This window comes from Bombus huntii, chromosome 3 (assembly GCF_024542735.1).
Source record: "Bombus huntii isolate Logan2020A chromosome 3, iyBomHunt1.1, whole genome shotgun sequence".
Lineage (NCBI taxonomy): Eukaryota > Metazoa > Arthropoda > Insecta > Hymenoptera > Apidae > Bombus > Bombus huntii.
Genome location: NC_066240.1, coordinates 731,603 through 749,916, shown reverse-complemented (window position 1 = coordinate 749,916; position 18,314 = coordinate 731,603). Strand labels below are relative to the sequence as shown.

General features: G+C 34.5%; 1 protein-coding gene and 2 non-coding genes across 5 annotated transcripts in view; all 3 read right to left on the bottom strand.

Moving 5' to 3' along the window:
* The window catches only part of LOC126863986 (protein real-time), a 56,477-nt gene that overhangs the window by 15,494 nt on the left and 22,669 nt on the right, over positions 1–18,314 (bottom strand). For all 3 annotated transcript variants that reach the window (XM_050614805.1, XM_050614803.1, XM_050614804.1), the window contains 3 exons: positions 7,307–7,395; positions 7,040–7,177; positions 3,385–3,505 (listed from right to left, as the gene is read on the bottom strand). In XM_050614805.1, coding sequence (XP_050470762.1) covers positions 3,385–3,505; positions 7,040–7,177; positions 7,307–7,395 — 348 coding nt within the window. The remainder of the gene's footprint in view (positions 1–3,384; positions 3,506–7,039; positions 7,178–7,306; positions 7,396–18,314) is intronic.
* LOC126864358 (U6atac minor spliceosomal RNA) lies at positions 13,363–13,469 on the bottom strand. Its single transcript, XR_007689145.1, has one exon. It is a non-coding gene; the product is annotated as a U6atac minor spliceosomal RNA (small nuclear RNA).
* On the bottom strand, positions 16,432–16,538 carry LOC126864357 (U6atac minor spliceosomal RNA). The gene has a single exon (XR_007689144.1). It is a non-coding gene; the product is annotated as a U6atac minor spliceosomal RNA (small nuclear RNA).

The window sequence follows — 18,314 nt, the reverse complement described above, 5'->3', positions numbered from 1 at the left end:
GAAGCAGTAAAAAACTTTAGACAACCTAAGAACCCAACAGAAGTAAAATCTTTCCTCGGGCTAGCAGGTTATTACAGAAAATTTATTCGTAACTTTTCAAAGCTAGCAAAACCCCTTACGGACCTCACGAAAAAGGACACGCCATTCCACTGGACCGACAGAACACAACTCAGCTTCGATACGTTAAAAGAAAGATTATGCCAAGCACCGGTACTAAAATATCCCGACTACACAAAAACATTTACGTTGACAACGGACGCCAGTAACGAAGGTTTAGGAGGGATCCTTTCACAAGACGGGCACCCTTGTTGCTTCATTTCGAGAACATTAAACCCTCCTGAACGAAATTATACAACGACGGAAAAAGAATTATTAGCTATCGTTTGGGCAGTTAAAAGACTGAGACAATATTTATTAGGCCGTAAATTCCAAATTCAAACAGACCACCAAGCCCTTAAATGGCTACACAACTGTAAGGACCCCTCAAGCCGACTGATCCGATGGAGATTAAGATTAGAGGAATACGAGTATGACATAGAGTACGTAAAAGGAAAGGAAAACGCGGCCGCTGACGCCCTATCCAAAGTACACGCGATAACACAAACTGACGTTTTATTAAAACAATTCAAGGACTGGGAAAAATCAGAAGAAATACCAAAATTATTAAAACTAATACCTAACAAAGACAACTTTTTCCAATTAACAAAAACATATCTAGGCCCATATGACGAAACCGCATGGTTACAGAAAATATCAAACGTACTCAAAACAAATAGAAAGATAGGGATAGGAGACAACAACTTAAACGCACAAGACAAAGCACACATAAAGAGACTTCTTTTGTTTTTCAATGACCAACGCGGCGACATAGAGTTTGCTTACGAGCCAATACAGAGCTTAAGTGACGAAGAGATAGAACAAATACTGAAAGAAAATCATGACTTGATAGGACATCCCGGGATACAAAAGACGTACGACAGAATCAGAGACAAATATAGTATCCCACACCTTATGGACAGAAGAAAAACCAGAATAGAAACTTGTGAGACCTATCAAACCGCAAAAATGACTAGGATTCGACCCAAAGAAGAACCATGTATAACCGACACACCATTGGAACCCAATGACAAGATAGCCATGGATATACTAGGACCATTGAAGAAAACGAAACGAGGCAATTCCTTTATACTCTCCATTCACGATGAACTCACAAAATACCTTATCCTTGTTCCTATAAAAAACCAACAAACAGAAACTATTTGGAATTCCCTGTTAGACCATTACATATACATATTCTCAGCGCCTAAGAAAATACTGACAGACAGAGGACAAAATTTTATTAGTAGCTTAATGCAAAAATACGAAGAAGCCTTCAAAATAAAACACATTAAAACTACTAGCTTCCACCCCCAAAGTAATGGATCATTAGAGCGAACTCACGCTGTAATAGCAGATATGCTAAAGTGTGTTCAAAGGGACTCAGGGGAAGAATGGGACGAACATTTAAATTTTATATGCCTAGCCTACAATACGATGATACACGACTCGACCGGTTATACACCTTTTGAATTGACATTCGGACACAAAGCCAACTTACCTTCGACCATTTCACGAAATCCACAACGCACTTACGTGGACGAAGTAGCATTCAGAAAACGAGAATGGGATTCTAGACTTTCGAAAGCTCGCGACCAATTGATTAGGAGTAAACAAAGATATCAAAGAGATCAGAGACGACGAATAATAAAACCCCAGTCAATATTTAAAGAAGGGGATAGAGTCTTAATACACAACGACCATAAAGAGCATAAATTAGACATAGAGTGGCTAGGACCCTACACCATTGAGAGAGTTAAAACACCGTATTATGACGTTTTAATAGAAGGCAACACGCAAACAGCAACCTTACCGGAAATTGACCTAGAGATAATCCGCAGAAACACTGAGATTTTGGAGGACCAAAATCAATCTAAGAAGGGGGGTATGTAACGTCAATTCATATCAGAGACCAGGCCACACACCACGGACAGGATGGCACGCAGATGTCTGCATATCCTTGGCGCGCACCCTCAATAGTCTTAAGTGCCCACCAGGGGGCCTTGGCATTTTTATAGTTAAGGTCCTTCGGACCAAGCGAGTATTTCCTGTCTTAAATTTCCCTTTACGTTTATTGTCTACCACGTGTTAGCTTAGAAAGTTGGTTTCCTCCACATCTGGTATGTTCCGTTGGCAACTTTCTCGCGAGGGCGGCTAAAACCCTTCCTGGTCCACCAACCGTCCTATTATCCAATCGGAGATGGTGTCACCGACACAACCCAAAAATTACGTGACAAGGGCTTGGGATAGGTAATGATTCTTCACTGAAGCTATCCATCTTCATGCAGCACGGAAGTGACTTTTATTGACACAAATAAAGAGGTTACAAAGTTGACGCAAACCCACGGTGGTCACACACTCGCGACACTAGTGACAATGGTCTCAGGTTCGATAACGAATCCACGGTCAACAGGATGATAGATATACTTGCTCACACAAGCTGACTCAAACGTGTAATACTCACAGGTCGTAAGGCGCTACCCTCTTCGTCGATGAGATCACAAGAAAGAATGAATTTTCGTCCCAATGATGTCACCGAGGAAAACTATGATGGGGTGTATCTAAGGACACGAGATCATCGAATTCGTCGGGTATAGCCCTCGTTCCGAAAGTAAGGGAAATTGACGTCGCTGTCAATTGGTCAATTTGGGACAAAGACTGCCTGTCCATTTGAAAAATCTTAATTACCAAAAAAAACCCAGGTTTCATAGCGAGTCCTCGGGCTAACTGAACTTGTGTTGTGTAAGTGCCTCAACATCTGGTATTCATTGTCCGAAGGAACCGTTGGAATGTTTTACTGTCAGGTACCTCTATGGGTATTTCCTTTAATGAGGGTCATAATATCACTCCACACCTTTGTTAGACGAAACGCCCATCCCGTTGACCGCGGCTACGTTGGGCGACAGACTGTCGCCTCGAGCCAAAGCTCACTAATCTCGAACAATTACAATCGGATTGAATAACTACGATTGTTTAATTACAGCTATAGTAGACTCTAGATTACAATGTTAGGGGATTATTCTGAAGTTCCAAAGGGGAGGCTCCGGTGTTCTTTCATCTCCGACATATATTTTCAACAATAGTGATGGAGAGAAATGGGATTTTGCTAACGATAACTTTGTGGAATGCTCTACATAACGTTAACGCAGCGATTTGATACGAGATTAGAAATGCAAATGCTGATATTGTGGTATGAAGTGTTTTAGAATTAGTGATGTTTCCGTCCAATATATAACAGTACTGTTGATCATAATAAATGATCTTAAGAAACAATTAAGAAATACTTACTTATAAATGTACTTATCAATGTCCATAAAATAGGGAAGCATCTAGGCGCTCGCATAATTAAAACTCTCCCCATAGTTTCTGGGTAATTTATTTCAACGATTTCAATAATACGTAATAGAGCCTGTAACAAAAATGTATTGTAAATAGTTTACCCTTGTAGTAAGTAATACTAAAATAATATTCAATAAGGAAATGTTTATTTAACTGAAATTACAATATGTGTGTGACATTATGATTTATATATTAAAACATTTTTCTTCTGACAGAGTCTTCTGGCAGATTTCATGCCACATATCATAAAAAATTTAAGACGTGTTTTTGCAAGCTAAAATGAGACGAAACTGAAAATAAGTTATGTTTGGGACTCTATTTATTAATTATTGAAAATATCAACGAAGTTCGACAAATTTGTCTACATGAATAAATGCTTAAGCGACAGAAAATACACAACTACAACCGAACGTAAAGATTAAATGTACATATATTAAATTCGTATATACGCTTTCTACAACGCCATTCCATAAGTAATGCTGTTTCTTATCTTTAAATAAGCATTCATATGATTAAATGATGTGTTTATATAATTTCCTTTATATCTTCGAAAAATTCTGCATTGTTGAATGTAGAGTTTGAAATATTCAAATTAGTACCTTTTACTTATCCATTTAACTGCGTTTGACGTGTGTATACGTCAATCCAAAACTTTATTTCGGTGCGGTTGACGATACTCGCCATATGAAATAAGAAGTTACCATTTACTATAGAGACTCAAAATGTTAGTAAAAAGTAATGTAAATGACGTTTAGTGGTATGTTTCCTTTATACTTCCGGAAAAGCTATTATGTATTTTATAAAAAAAAGTTAGATTATTTGATTATTCTCTTTGGCGCGTATATTGATGAATTGTTCTGCGTTTTATACCAGCTTATATAACTTATACCAGCTTATATAGCTTATAACACCATCAAAAGTAAATCCACTACGAAGATATGCCGTCTGCTCAAAAAATGGAATCCATAAGGAATTACATTACTGGTGTTCGACCTTTAAAGTACCACTTTGTGTGGTACCTTGCAATGTTTATTTAAAAAATGCTACACTGAAATCAACAATTTTTAAAAATTTTCTTATTTATGAATTGTATTACTTTCTGTCAATTTTGAAGATTTTAATAATAATATCTTTTTAAACAATGAATTGTAAATTTTTTATCGAATAAAAATGTAATCCTTGTTCGTTTTGCTTTACTTCTTTCGTAAAATTTATAATAGGTGCATTTGCCCTGCGTTTGACGTGTATACACCGTATAAATCTCGCAGTTAACAGGTTAACACGTTCGTCACCCAACGTGATTCGGCTAAGTTTCCTGCGAGGCCCAAATCCGTCCGCCGATACGCAGAACGTAAATAGAGCGACAAGCGGGACTTCATTGTTTATCGCGTTCGATTCATTGTAAAGAAAAGATTACTTAGTTGTGAAATGGAGAAAGCGATAAGCTTCCAGCTCGAGTATTCCGAGGGATCTCATGGCAGACATCTCAGATCTTTCATTTAGTGAGAAGCATACTTATGAGACATACATCAGTGATTTTTTCATCCTCAAAATATTCAGTAAACAGCGTGAAAATATATTTGAAATTGAGGAGAGCAATGATGACGAAGTCTACAACTATTGTTCGAAGTGCCCAAAATCACCCCAAATATGTTTGAAATGTTTTAACAAATACCATGCGATATAGTATAATGTAATATTTTATCCAGAATATAAATAAATACAAAGTATAGTATAATGTGTTTTTAATATTTTTATGTTGTATATTCTATATATAATATCCTATATTTAATTAACTCGAACAAGAAGAGTGTCACCCATACTTTGGTGACGGGGCCCCCACGGAAGTATACCCGTCACATAGATATGGGTGACGTGGCGACGAACGTGTTAAAAGAAGATCGAACACTAAATTTTAACAAAAATACACACAATAACGAAGCAAGAACATCTGATCTAAATAGAACCTCATCCACTTATGAAAAAATACTAAAATAGATAACCAATATAGTAATTATTATAGTAGCACTATATGTTAATATTTAAAGCAAATCGGAAGCTTAAATTGAAATTTAAAAGATGTGCATCTATCAACGACGATTTATATCCGACGAGTATACATTTATACTAAACATTACGTGATCTACATATAAAGTATTATAATTGATTAAATTGCATATTATTAGTGACGAAAAATAGATTGTATATAGAAAGTGTAAACTATGATGATTATTATATTGAAACTCTGTACTGTGTCTAAGATCAGAACTTCACTGTCCAAACATTTCATGATGCATGTGATGACGTATATATAATAGAATTGCTGCAATAAATACAATTTCCGTCTTTTTATGATACTACTATGATTGTACTTCCACCACCTATTGAAAATATGTAAATAATGATAATAATACTTCCACTTTTTTTAAATTAACCATTTTTTCATTGAGAAAAATAACATTCCTCCACCTTTTAAACCATTTTAAATGCTTTTTGGCAAATTCTAATCTCTGTTTCCTATGGACATTTATTAATTGAAGAAATAAATAGTATAAAGGATATTGACTTGATCAACTAACAAAATTTCAAATTCCAATAAGATAATGGTCACACTACGCAGTCGGTGAAAAAGTATTTTTTTGAGAAAAAAATCGAAATTTTATGATGGCCAGCAAGATCACGTGATCTAAATATAATAAAGAATTGTTGGGGTGAGCTCCCTGCAAAAATAGTTTATGAAAAAAGAAAAATAAGACAAAAGAGAAAGAAAACTCTATTTAAATCGCAATAAAAAAAAACGACAGCAGTTGTAAAAAATAAAGGAATACGAAATATTAACATAACATTTTCTTTAATAAATGTGAGTAAATATTTATTTTTCTGCAGCGTGGGCTATCATATTGTCCGAAAAAATTCTTGCAATATTTCTAATTTTGCAAGAAAAGATGTTTATTTTCTCTTCAGAACTATATAGTGGTACATTAAAAACTAGTTCTTAAGTTAATGAAATATACTTTTGTATCTTTGTTATTCAATAAAGTTTTCCTAATTTATGCCATGAGCTATCTTTTTATCCAAAAGTGTATTAGAAGTATATGTACTTTACTTTAATACAGCTTCGTAGATATACATCACTATGATAATGTTAAACCGCAGATGGCAAACATAATTTTTTGAAAATCACAATTGTGTTCTGGGAATTCCACGATTTATACTCCATGTAAATTATACTTACTACTATAGTATAGTATATTAATTATATTACTAGAGGTCCTTAAAATCAGTATTAAATGATTTCTTCTTATATTTAAAGTATTAAAAAATGTTGGCTCATGAATTAAAAAATTACATAAGAAATAAATATTATAAAAAACAATACATTGATGATCATTAAAAATAAATATAAGTACTAATATTTTGCACTTAAGTTATATATGGTGTAATTTTAATATTATTTATGGGACGATTAATATAAGAAACACATTTATTGATTTTGTATGTATTCAAATAAGATATATGTATATGTATGTGTATGAGTAGCATACATGTACTTATTAAACTGTTGTTTGAAAAAATATTAAAGTATATTAAATAGATTTTATACCTTTATACCAGGTCTCCATAAGTGACGCATATTTAGACCTTCAAGATCTATTAATAAACACCACTGCGAAACTGGATGGCCAGAAACAGCAGTTGCTTCTTCCATAAGAACCAGTCCTTCTTCGCAAATATGTAGTACCTACAATGGCAATATTAATTATGAATATTATGGAAACCTATAAAATATATAAATAATATAAACTGTTATTTTTACATGATGTGTACTGTATAATGCTGCGTATAATGTTATTATACAAATGAAACTTACCAGCAACAGCAAGTCATCTTCCCCGATAGATTTCAATAATCCCTTTACATCCATTTGTCCCATTCTTAAAATATATAAAGGTTGACCATCTACAAATTAATAAAGATATCGTTATTTAAATTTACACTTATAAGACCTTTCTTGTAAAATGCATATGAAGAAATATATATTGAATTGAAAATTAACTTTATAAACACTAATGAAGACAGAAAGAATTCGTCTATTTACAATATTAATCTATTATAAAATAATTAAGACCATAGTATATGTACTTCATTTCTTCTATTTTTATTGAACATGCTTATGAATATGCAAAAGATAGTTTCGAGAAAAAAGTAAAGAAAATTAAAAAATGTTTGACTGAAAATTCTTCAAAACCTTGTGTTATGAAATTCAAAGCGTACTGTTCTTAAAGATTAGAAATAATTATTATAGATATGGCATTTCTGTTACACACGCATTTTCTTGTCGTTATACGTATAGTTCACTATCATCGCTACCATCACTATATTCTCATTTCGCATTCTTATATATCATTTTCATATTCTCATTGTACAAAATATCGTTCTTGGAACTTTTCCCTTACATTTGTAATAATTGTCAAATGCAAAATCTTCAATTTCCAATAAGTTGTTTTCAGTAAAACTATTCGGAAAAACTACCTCATATCCGGTTTTCAAATATGTTACAGAAATTAAATTTTTAAGTAACTAAACGAATACTCGCAAAAAAATGTCGATATCACTACAATGAATTCTGTCTAAATTTAATTGTGCATCTGTGGTAGCGTACACGTCAGTATTGTTTCCTGGCTGGCTTAATCTATAATATATGAGGTTAACTCCCATTTTTTAAATCTCGAACTTTTTGTTGTTGATACTAGTTATTCTACGTTTGTCCTACATCGTTCCAAAGAAATAATTATTTATCTCGAAAGGTTCTAGAAATAAGCCCCCCAAAAAATTAATTTTTGTTCCTTTTTAAACGTCGTAAAAATTATTCTGGATTGTCCTAATTGTTCCAAACATCGTTTCAAAGTAATATTTCAATATTATATTTAGTTTAGGAAATAACTTGAAAAATCTGTATCTATAAAACAATGGACATTTTTCTTCATTTTAATAGCAATATTATAAAGTAAAGGTTTCTTCTTTTGTTACACGAATCCAGGTTGTTCTAGTGGCGTAACTATAGCACACTGATTCGCCGAAACGAATGAAAGAAAAGTCTGTCTTGAACAGGACGGCCATGATGCATAATATAAATAACGCAAGAGTCAAACAATCAACGAGCGGTAAAGATGTACTAGATAGTGGAAAGGATGATAAAATCACACTAGTAGATGACGAGGAGTCAATAATTATAAAAGTAGATGAGCTGAGACGTTTAACCCAGATACTGATGGATGCAGTGGAAAGTATTGGTAGCCTAAAAAAAGAAAAAAACGAATACATCTGATGTAAAAAAAGGACTCGGAGATACTAAGCTATAATATTTTACCAAATGTCCTACTGGACAAATTGTAAAATGTAAATAAATAAATAATAAAAAAAAAAAGATGAAATGAATAACAGCAAAGAAGCTCAAATGAGTAGATGGCAAAAAATGATCGAAGCGGCAAAAAGAAAGCAAATCTCACCAGCCCAGGAGAAGAAAGAAGAAAATAAAAAAAGAGCAAAAAGGGGTGAAGCCACATGCGCCGACGTATGTAGAGCAAACGCCGGAAATGAGGATACGTAAGAAGATGGTAACGGAGATTGGAAAATACAGGAAAGAAGGAGGAGAAAAAGGAAAGAAACAGAAAATATTGGAATAATACGGGTAAATAGTATTAGAAAGGTAAAAGAGAGAATAGAAGGGGAGTTAACTAGCAGAAAAAATAGACCGAAAGCAATTATTGTAAAAGTAGAGGAAACTGTTCAGTGAATCGAAACATACAAAATTTTAATGACAGGCAGGGAGGCACCGAGGGAGTCTAAGTGTACTTAAAAAAGCCAAGCAGGGGGATATTTTAACTGAATTAAAATACAGAATATCAGCGGCAAAGGTGATAAAGGAAGGATGACTGAAGAAAGACTTCAGCTGATACTACTACAGGACAGAATCCTTAGAGATGAAAAATATAGATCCGCTGTTAACCAAGGAGGAATTAATAAAGGAACTCAGTAATGAGTTTAATTACGAAAATTAAGGAAGAAAGCTGGGTCGATATAAAAATGATCAGAACAACGCAATGGAGGACGTAGCAAGCGATTGCAGTAATACCATCCTCATGTACGCTGGATGACGATAAAACAATAAAAATTAGAACAGGATTAACAATCGCTACAACAAGGATAATACCCAAAATTAAAAAATGTTACAGATATCATATGATTGGACATACGACTAACCAATGTAGGGCTGTAAGTCAGGGAATGTGGTAGCAGTGACCATAATATTTCGAATTGCAAAAATGAACCAGGTTGTGTTATGTGCAATGAGACAGGGATAGTCAATATAAAACACGTGACAGGTTCACTGGCATTTCCTACATACAGACATACGATCAAACAGGTTAGTGATATAAGGAAAAATCAAAATTACGTTACGGGTTCATTAGCGGGTCAAGATTAAAATCTTCCAAATAAACCTAAATCGCTGCCAACTGGCACAAGATTTGATGTACCAGTACGCCTAAAGTGGATGTGGTGTTCATCTCGGAATCATACCAACAAGAGGCATACTGATACAACGATGACAAAGGGGATGCTTCCCTATAGATCACATTATTCGAAGGAAAATATCCGGATGATAGCACCCTGGATATAAAAAAGGGACTCGTGGGAATTAGAATGGGGATTAGCAGTTCAATGTTTACCTTAATGAACTGAACTCCACGATTAAAACATCTAAGAGAAGCCATCGTACGATGATGATCGCAGGGGACTTTAATGCCAAGTCTACCGCATGGGGTAGCATTAAAACGGATCGTAGGAGAACATATTATTGGATATGCTAAGTAAAAACGGGATTGTATCCATTGGAATAAATAAAAGATACACATTTTACAAGAATGAAAGAACTAGCTCTCTGGATATAATCAGTACCAATGAAGGACTGGCAAAGAAACACAAGGGAAATAAAATACTTAACACGTTGTCAACCTCGGACTATACTTATGCTTTACATGATCTTGAAACTATTAAGACGAGACGTAATGTCGATAATTTTAAATACTCAACGAAGGAAATGGATACAGATAAATTTATTTTAAAATTTGACTTCAATTATCAGAACTTATTTATTCATAATTCAAACGACAAAGAGGCACATGCAGAATGTTTCCGGGTTACTGTAGAAACGACATGTGCCTCCGAGTTAAAAAAAGTTTATCCTCCTATAAGAAAAAATGTAGAAACTATTAGTGGTGTGAAGACCCAAAGATACTTAGGCGGGAGGTGTTTAAACTTTAAAGTTCAGAGAGCTGAAAATAAGAATTGATTGAGGAATTTAGAATTTAAAGAAAAGAGCTTAGTAAGAAGATTCGCGAAAATAAAAAAAAAAGGATGGGAGGAATTTTGCGTCACGTTGGATGGGGACCCATGGCGAAGGCCTTATCGGACTATTATATCCAAGATAGCCCAAAAAGTTCCAACAGACGGCTTCCACGTAAACAAGGTCTAAAAAAAAATATATATATAATATAGTTGTTCTAGTGGCGTAGGTAATTGTTCAAAACAGGCAAGCCTGGAACAATTTCCGTTCCCGAAAAAATTGACAAATATCGTCAACGAATAGCGTCGATAATAAAGTTATCCTTTATATTTATGTTTCGGTTTCCAAATTTGTATTCTGGTTAGTTCTAGAGGTGTAAATACGTGTTCCAAAGAAGAATCCTTTACTGTATATCATTACTGTTAAAATAAAGAGAAATGTCCATTGTTTTATGGGTACAGCTTTCCCAAATTATTTCCTAAATTATTACATGTTCGATTTTCAAAAAAAGGGGGACTGATCAAAAATTCACTTTTTTGGGGTTATCACCTTTTGAGATAAATCATTTCCTTGGAACGACGTAGAACAAGCGTAGAACAACTTGGAAATAAATTATAAATTATCCAATAAATTTCACGAACCAATAGTCTCATTTTTAAAATCAGTGCTCTTACCAACATCGTTTCGTATCAGATTTTATCCGAACGTTACCGAACGAAATTTGAACTCACTCCCTGTCGTTACAAGTTCGGTGATAAAATAAATATCGTACATCAGAATAAACATTGGATTCGACATTCTGCGAAATTTGTTGGAACTCTGAAATGAATAATATCGCACTATTCGTGGTTTACAATTTAAATTGTGACATCGAACCGAAGATAAAATTACAAACGGAGGCAAGATTCACATTCTACAACTTTTGAAACCCGCACATAGATCCAGCAGCAGTTATCAGCCCAGAACAGAGATAAAAGCTACACAGTGAGTTCCGACGTTCGAACGTTTAATCAGAACAGCGATCGCAGTATATTCTTTTTTTTCTTTTTTGTTTTTTTAATTAAGATTAATTAAAATCTTTTTAATTAAGATCAATTAAAATCTTTTTAATTAAGATTAAAAGGTCACACAATCATTCGATCTACGTAACATACAACCAACAATTCTTACCATTCTTTGCGGGGGAGACGAAGAACACGAAGGATATAATCTTACAACAAACCGGAATACTATATCTACAAGGACTATATAAAAGTTACATTAATTTCCATACAGTAGAACCAAAAAGGTATGACAAATAAAGACATGACGTACTATATCTCTAAAATTAATATTACGGACAGTGATTGTTGCATCGCTCCGCCTCACGTGCATCGGTTGGGTCCGAAATTCCTACAGCCAATAAAATTATGAAACATAAATCTAACCGACTTAAATACGCAAACAAAAATCTAGATAAGTTCAATTATCTCGATTATTATTGTGGCGGATCGGTATCAATAGGATGCCGACAGGTCGAGGCATCAACGCGGCGCAACACCTCCCGGGCGATCCGCTGGTACCAACTGCCAACACTAGAGGGCTACGACGACAACGAGTCTGTCTAACTCGCTAGCGGTCGAATATACGAGCGATTGATACAAATACCGCACTGAACAAGATGCAAACAGTTCCCATACTATTGAACTTCAAACAACTGATTTCAAGGTAATCGAACGATACATCGTAACCCCGAGAATGCGACTAGGTCACATTGGTATTAGGGTACTTCGTCGAAGACAGCCCTTGGACCTTAAGGGGGTGTCCTGAATTACAACGTTCTAAAACAGCGTCCTTTTGTGATTTTTTTTACAATGTAAAGAAAGAAATAAAGTTATTGAATTTTGAGGCATGCTTTTATATATATTTAACGAATACAAAAAAATTGTTTTTAAAGTAAATAACGAATCCAATCTTTAAAATTAGTGTACTCACAGATTATAATTTCTTATATTTAATGACAATAACAGCATTGACTATTTTATGCTTTCTTAGGGCATACGAAAATTAGGTTGATGAAATAAAATAAATAAATGAAATAAAAGACATGAAATATAATAAAAGGAAATAAAGTAATATATGATAATATAAATAAAATAAAACAAAATAATTAACGAATCAATTTACAAATAGAAAGTTTTTACAAGCTTGTAAGTAACACTATGTCTAATTACATTTTAAACTGCTTTATTATCGCTACTCGTATAACATTTTTAATTTCATCATTCAAAGAAATATGTTTACTGAAGTTGACGCAGAATGTCGGTAGGCGCCACTTTCTAACCACCAGTATGTATCCAAGTTTTACCTATGATTATATTGTTCAAGTCTGGAATTTGGTAATTAATAGTGTAAGTTTACTCAGTAATTCTGTTGTATATCAAATTTTTTTATCTATTTCGTTTTTGATTACATGATGTCAATGAATCAAACATCTAGATTCGCATCTAATATATTGCTCGAAATCCAATGCTCAAAAGGAAAAATTATTAGCACCTGCGTTTTCCGGAAGGATAGCGGAAGCCTTCCGCGGTCCTTCCAAAAAGATTTGCTAAGTGCCGCCGAAAGGCGACAGTGCTTTACCATTTATATATGTGTTCCACCCTTATTTACGGGAGTGTTAAACTTCTCTCCTTTCATACTACAAAAAAAAATTTTTTTTTTTTTTTTACGTGGAGGAAATCTTCATAGACACCTTACTAACCTACACACTGGGCAGAAGGTAGTGCCGGATTCTTACCGGCTAAAACCTCCACGGGCGGGCTAACAGTAGGCCAGTGTTGTGCGAGTTGATCGTCGGGCCCCTGGTGCTTAAACACCAAGCACGTTATTAAACCAAGTTACTCTCAGAAAGTAAATTGACAGTACAAGCAAGGGAGGGGCATGGCCGCTTGCCTGTTTGTAATGTTGTAAGAGAAAATTTGTTTTTTCCGTCCTTTTTTTGCAGCCTTTAAACCGAGGATTCGAACTCGCGACGCATCGTTTTTAGTTCTGAGCTTTAACGAGCGTAGCTGGCTGCCTCGCCGAGGTTCTAGCTGATTGGAAAGTATTTGATTCTTAATGTGGCAATGTATATCATAGGAAGTATTCTAATTAGCCCCTTGAAGCAGATGTACTTTTTTCATAGCCCTCTCAAAATACAAGGGGCAAAGGTAAATAATTCCCTTAGCTAAAACTATTATTATTAAATCTGTTATAAAGCTCTTAATATATTTTTGCTGCTATTACATTTCTTGTAGTAAGAGTAATGTTGAGTGCCCTAAAGGTTCGTCAAAAAGTTTATTTAAATAATTGTTATAGCACCTTAAAGTATATTTTTTCTTTTTAAAAAACACATTTTTTTAAACCCGCCAAAATTTTTAATTTCACACTATTTCCTGCCATCTTTTTAGTTCTGCAGTCTGCTACAAGTAGTTTACGAATAACTAATTTTTTCTATGTTAGTTTTACTCATATTGTTAAGAATGATGTAAATAAAATAATAAGAAGAGCCTATCACAAGGGACGTTCGAACGTGTCCGCAAATGAATGGTCAATAGCATGAAAATTCTTAATTAAACTCTTTGCATTAAATACTTTCACGTTACATTTCTTTTCTATAAGAAAAATTTGAATTGATACTAAATAAATACGGGTTTAGCGTGGATAATGATTCTGATGTAAGTATTTTCATTCGTACAACTCATATGTTATTCGTAATTGTTTTTAAAATGATTTCGAAAGTTAATAGAAAGTTGTATACATTTTTATTTTATTTTCTGATTTGAATTTCTACAAAATTTGTTAAAGGAATTATTTTTTTTTGTCGAAACTGAAAAGTTAAAATATAGCACCTGTTCATTTCTTAAAAATTAATTTACATACAAAACGTTACTCATACATACATGCCTGTATTTATCATATTTCTTAATTATTTTACTATTACGATATATTACATTTCAATTTTTGTATTAGACATCTTTAAATTGATTGTAAAATGCTGATACTGAAATATTCATTGCTGTTCTGCAAACATATTCAATTGTAAAACGAATAAAGCACGACTTGATCTTGTCTGATCTTTTTTTTCTCTCTTTCTTTCTACAAATTTAATTTTTTGTTTTCCATACAACTGGCGTCTACTGATTTTCAATTACAATTCAGGTATCTACATACCCCTTTCACAGCGGTAAAATGTATTGCTTTTGAGTTCCGATTATATTGTGACAATTTACTTGCCGTGTAAAAAATATCAGGTCTCGTTCCGATAGCTATATGTTGAGTTAGCAACTAAGTCATTGCGGATTTTGTCATTAGGTGGTATTGACGAAATCCGCAATCATTTAGTTGCCAATCATACCCCAAGGTAGTGTCCTCGGACCCCTACTGTACTCCATCTACACTGCCGACCTACCTATATCAAACGATATAACAATAGCGACATTTGCAGACGACACAGCGCTATTAGCTTCCCACGCAGACCCGGTAATAGCCTCATCCACTCTCCAGCGAAGTCTCGACTCCATGGAAAAGTGGTTTCACAAATGGGGCTTCAAAGTCAACGAAAAGAAATCCTCACATGTAACCTTCACGCTCCGAAAACAAACCTGCCCCCAGGTCACCATCAACAATGCAACAGTTCCTAGCAGGGACACAGTCCGATACCTGGGCATGACCCTGGACAGGAGACTAACGTGGAAGACACACATCTCAGATAAAAGGAAGCAACTAAAGGACAAACTAAAAAAACTCTATTGGCTCACGGGCCGACGCTCCAAACTAAATTTACAGAATAAAATTACCCTCTACAAGACCGTAATAAAACCTGTCTGGACCTACGGAATCCAACTATGGGGAACAGCAAGTAACTCCAACATCGAAATACTCCAACGCTTTCAATCGAAAACGCTAAGATCCCTAATTGACGCACCTTGGTATGTAACCAATGAAACAATACACCGCGACCTCAAGATACCCACCGTCAAAGAGGAAATAGCAAAATATAGCGACAGATACAGCAAAAGAATCAACAAACACCGAAACCCCCTAATCACTGGACTACTCGATACGACGGACCAGATTCGCAGGCTGAAGAGGCACTACCCGCTAGACCTAAACGTTAGATTCATTTAATTATCCAAATCAAGCATATGCACTTACTTATAATACTTATAGATTATAAATTATATCTATCTATAATAAGTATTAACTTATTGTAAATAAACAGCCATGTCACTGCGCCACGCCAGAAAAATTACTGAAAATTCTCAACGCGAGAAGTGATTGTAATTTCAACAAATAAATAAAAAAAAAAAAAAAAAGAAATATGTTTACTGAAGTTGATGCAGAATGTCGGTAGGCGCCACTTTCTAACCACCAGTATGTATCCAAGTTTTACCTATGATTATATTGTTCAAGTCTGGAATTTGGTAATTAATAGTGTAAGTTTACTCAGTAATTCTGTTGTATATCAAATTTTTTTATCTATTTCGTTTTTGATTACATGATGTCAATGAATCAAACATCTAGATTCGCATCTAATATATTGTTCGAAATCCAATGCTCAAAAGGAAAAATTATTAGCACCTGCGTTTTCCGGAAGGATAGCGGAAGCCTTCCGCGGTCCTTCCAAAAAAATTTGCTAAGTGCGGCCGAAAGGCGACAGTGCTTTACCATTTATATATGTGTTCCACCCTTATTTACGGGAGTGTTAAACTTCTCTCCTTTCATACTACAAAAAAAAATTTTTTTTTTTTTTTTTACGTGGAGGAAATCTTCATAGACACCTTACTAACCTACACACTGGGCAGAAGGTAGTGCCGGATTCTTACCGGCTAAAACCTCCACGGGCGGGCTAACAGTAGGCCAGTATTGTGCGAGTTGATCGTCGGGCCCCTGGTGCTTAAACACCAAGCACGTTATTAAACCAAGTTACTCTCAGAAAGTAAATTGACAGTACAAGCAAGGGAGGGGCATGGCCGCTTGCCTGTTTGTAATGTTGTAAGAGAAAATTTGTTTTTTCCGTCCTTTTTTTGCAGCCTTTAAACCGAGGATTCGAACTCGCGACGCATCGTTTTTAGTTCTGAGCTTTAACGAGCGTAGCTGGCTGCCTCGCCGAGGTTCTAGCTGATTGGAAAGTATTTGATTCTTAATGTGGCAATGTATATCATAGGAAGTATTCTAATTAGCCTCTTGAAGCAGATGTACTTTTTTCATAGCCCTCTCAAAATACAAGGGGCAAAGGTAAATAATTCCCTTAGCTAAAACTATTATTATTAAATCTATTATAAAGCTCTTAATATATTTTTGCTGCTATTACATTTCTTGTAGTAAGAGTAATGTTGAGTGCCCTAAAGGTTCGTCAAAAAGTTTATTTAAATAATTGTTATAGCACCTTAAAGTATATTTTTTCTTTTTAAAAAACACATTTTTTTAAACCCGCCAAAATTTTTAATTTCACACTATTTCCTGCCATCTTTTTAGTTCTGCAGTCTGCTACAAGTAGTATACCAATAACTAATTTTTTCTACGTTAGTTTTACTCATATTGTTAAGAATGATGTAAATAAAATAATAAGAAGAGCCTATCACAAGGGACGTTCGAACGTGTACGCAAATGAATGGTCAATAGCATGAAAATTCTTTGTTAAACTCTGTAGCAGTTCTGCCCGAGCAGCCGAGCTAAACGGGCGTGTGAAACAGTGCTCCGGAGAAAGTGCGGCAACTGGAGAAGAGAAAACTACGAACGGTTACGCCTATAGCCAAACGGTGGAAACCCGTGTCCTATATCAAGAAGACTAGCAAACCTACTATGGAAAATATCCCACCGATAAGAATCCGCCCTTTCGCCAACATCTTTCCTGCACGTCAGATACTATCCGAATGTCACCAAGTGAGATTCGAACTTATTACTTGCCATTACAAGTTCAGTGTTACAATACATATTGTGTACCTGTGTTACAGAATAAATACCGTCATTCTGTAATTACGAGTTATTCCCTACCTGAATTCCAACATATGTTTAAAACGTCCAATCGCATCATCAATCGTATCAAGGTCTTTTTCTTTCTGTGGCAGAATATTGAATGACTTTGTGAAGAAAACCATATTGAATTACATTTTATAATCACAGTAAGCCAAATTATCGAATTGAAAAGGTAATAAGTTTCTTAAAGAACCTATTATCGGTAACTGAAAGTGGCTATAGTAAAGGTTGGCAATATAGATTGACTGATATTCAATTGACAATAAATTGTTCGTGGTATAGAAGTACCCAATACATATGCTCCTGCTGAATTACTAATTGGGCGAAAAATAAATTTACCTTTAATAAAAGATTCTGCAACTGATTTTGAACAGTTAGATTTAAATATTATACGTGACAAGACTAATGGTAATATTAAAAACAATGCAAATTATGGACGAAATATGTTTGATGAACGAAAGTAAATTGTATAATATGAAATTTTATGCTATTAATGGTCTATGTCTCGTAAAAATTAAAGATAGATACA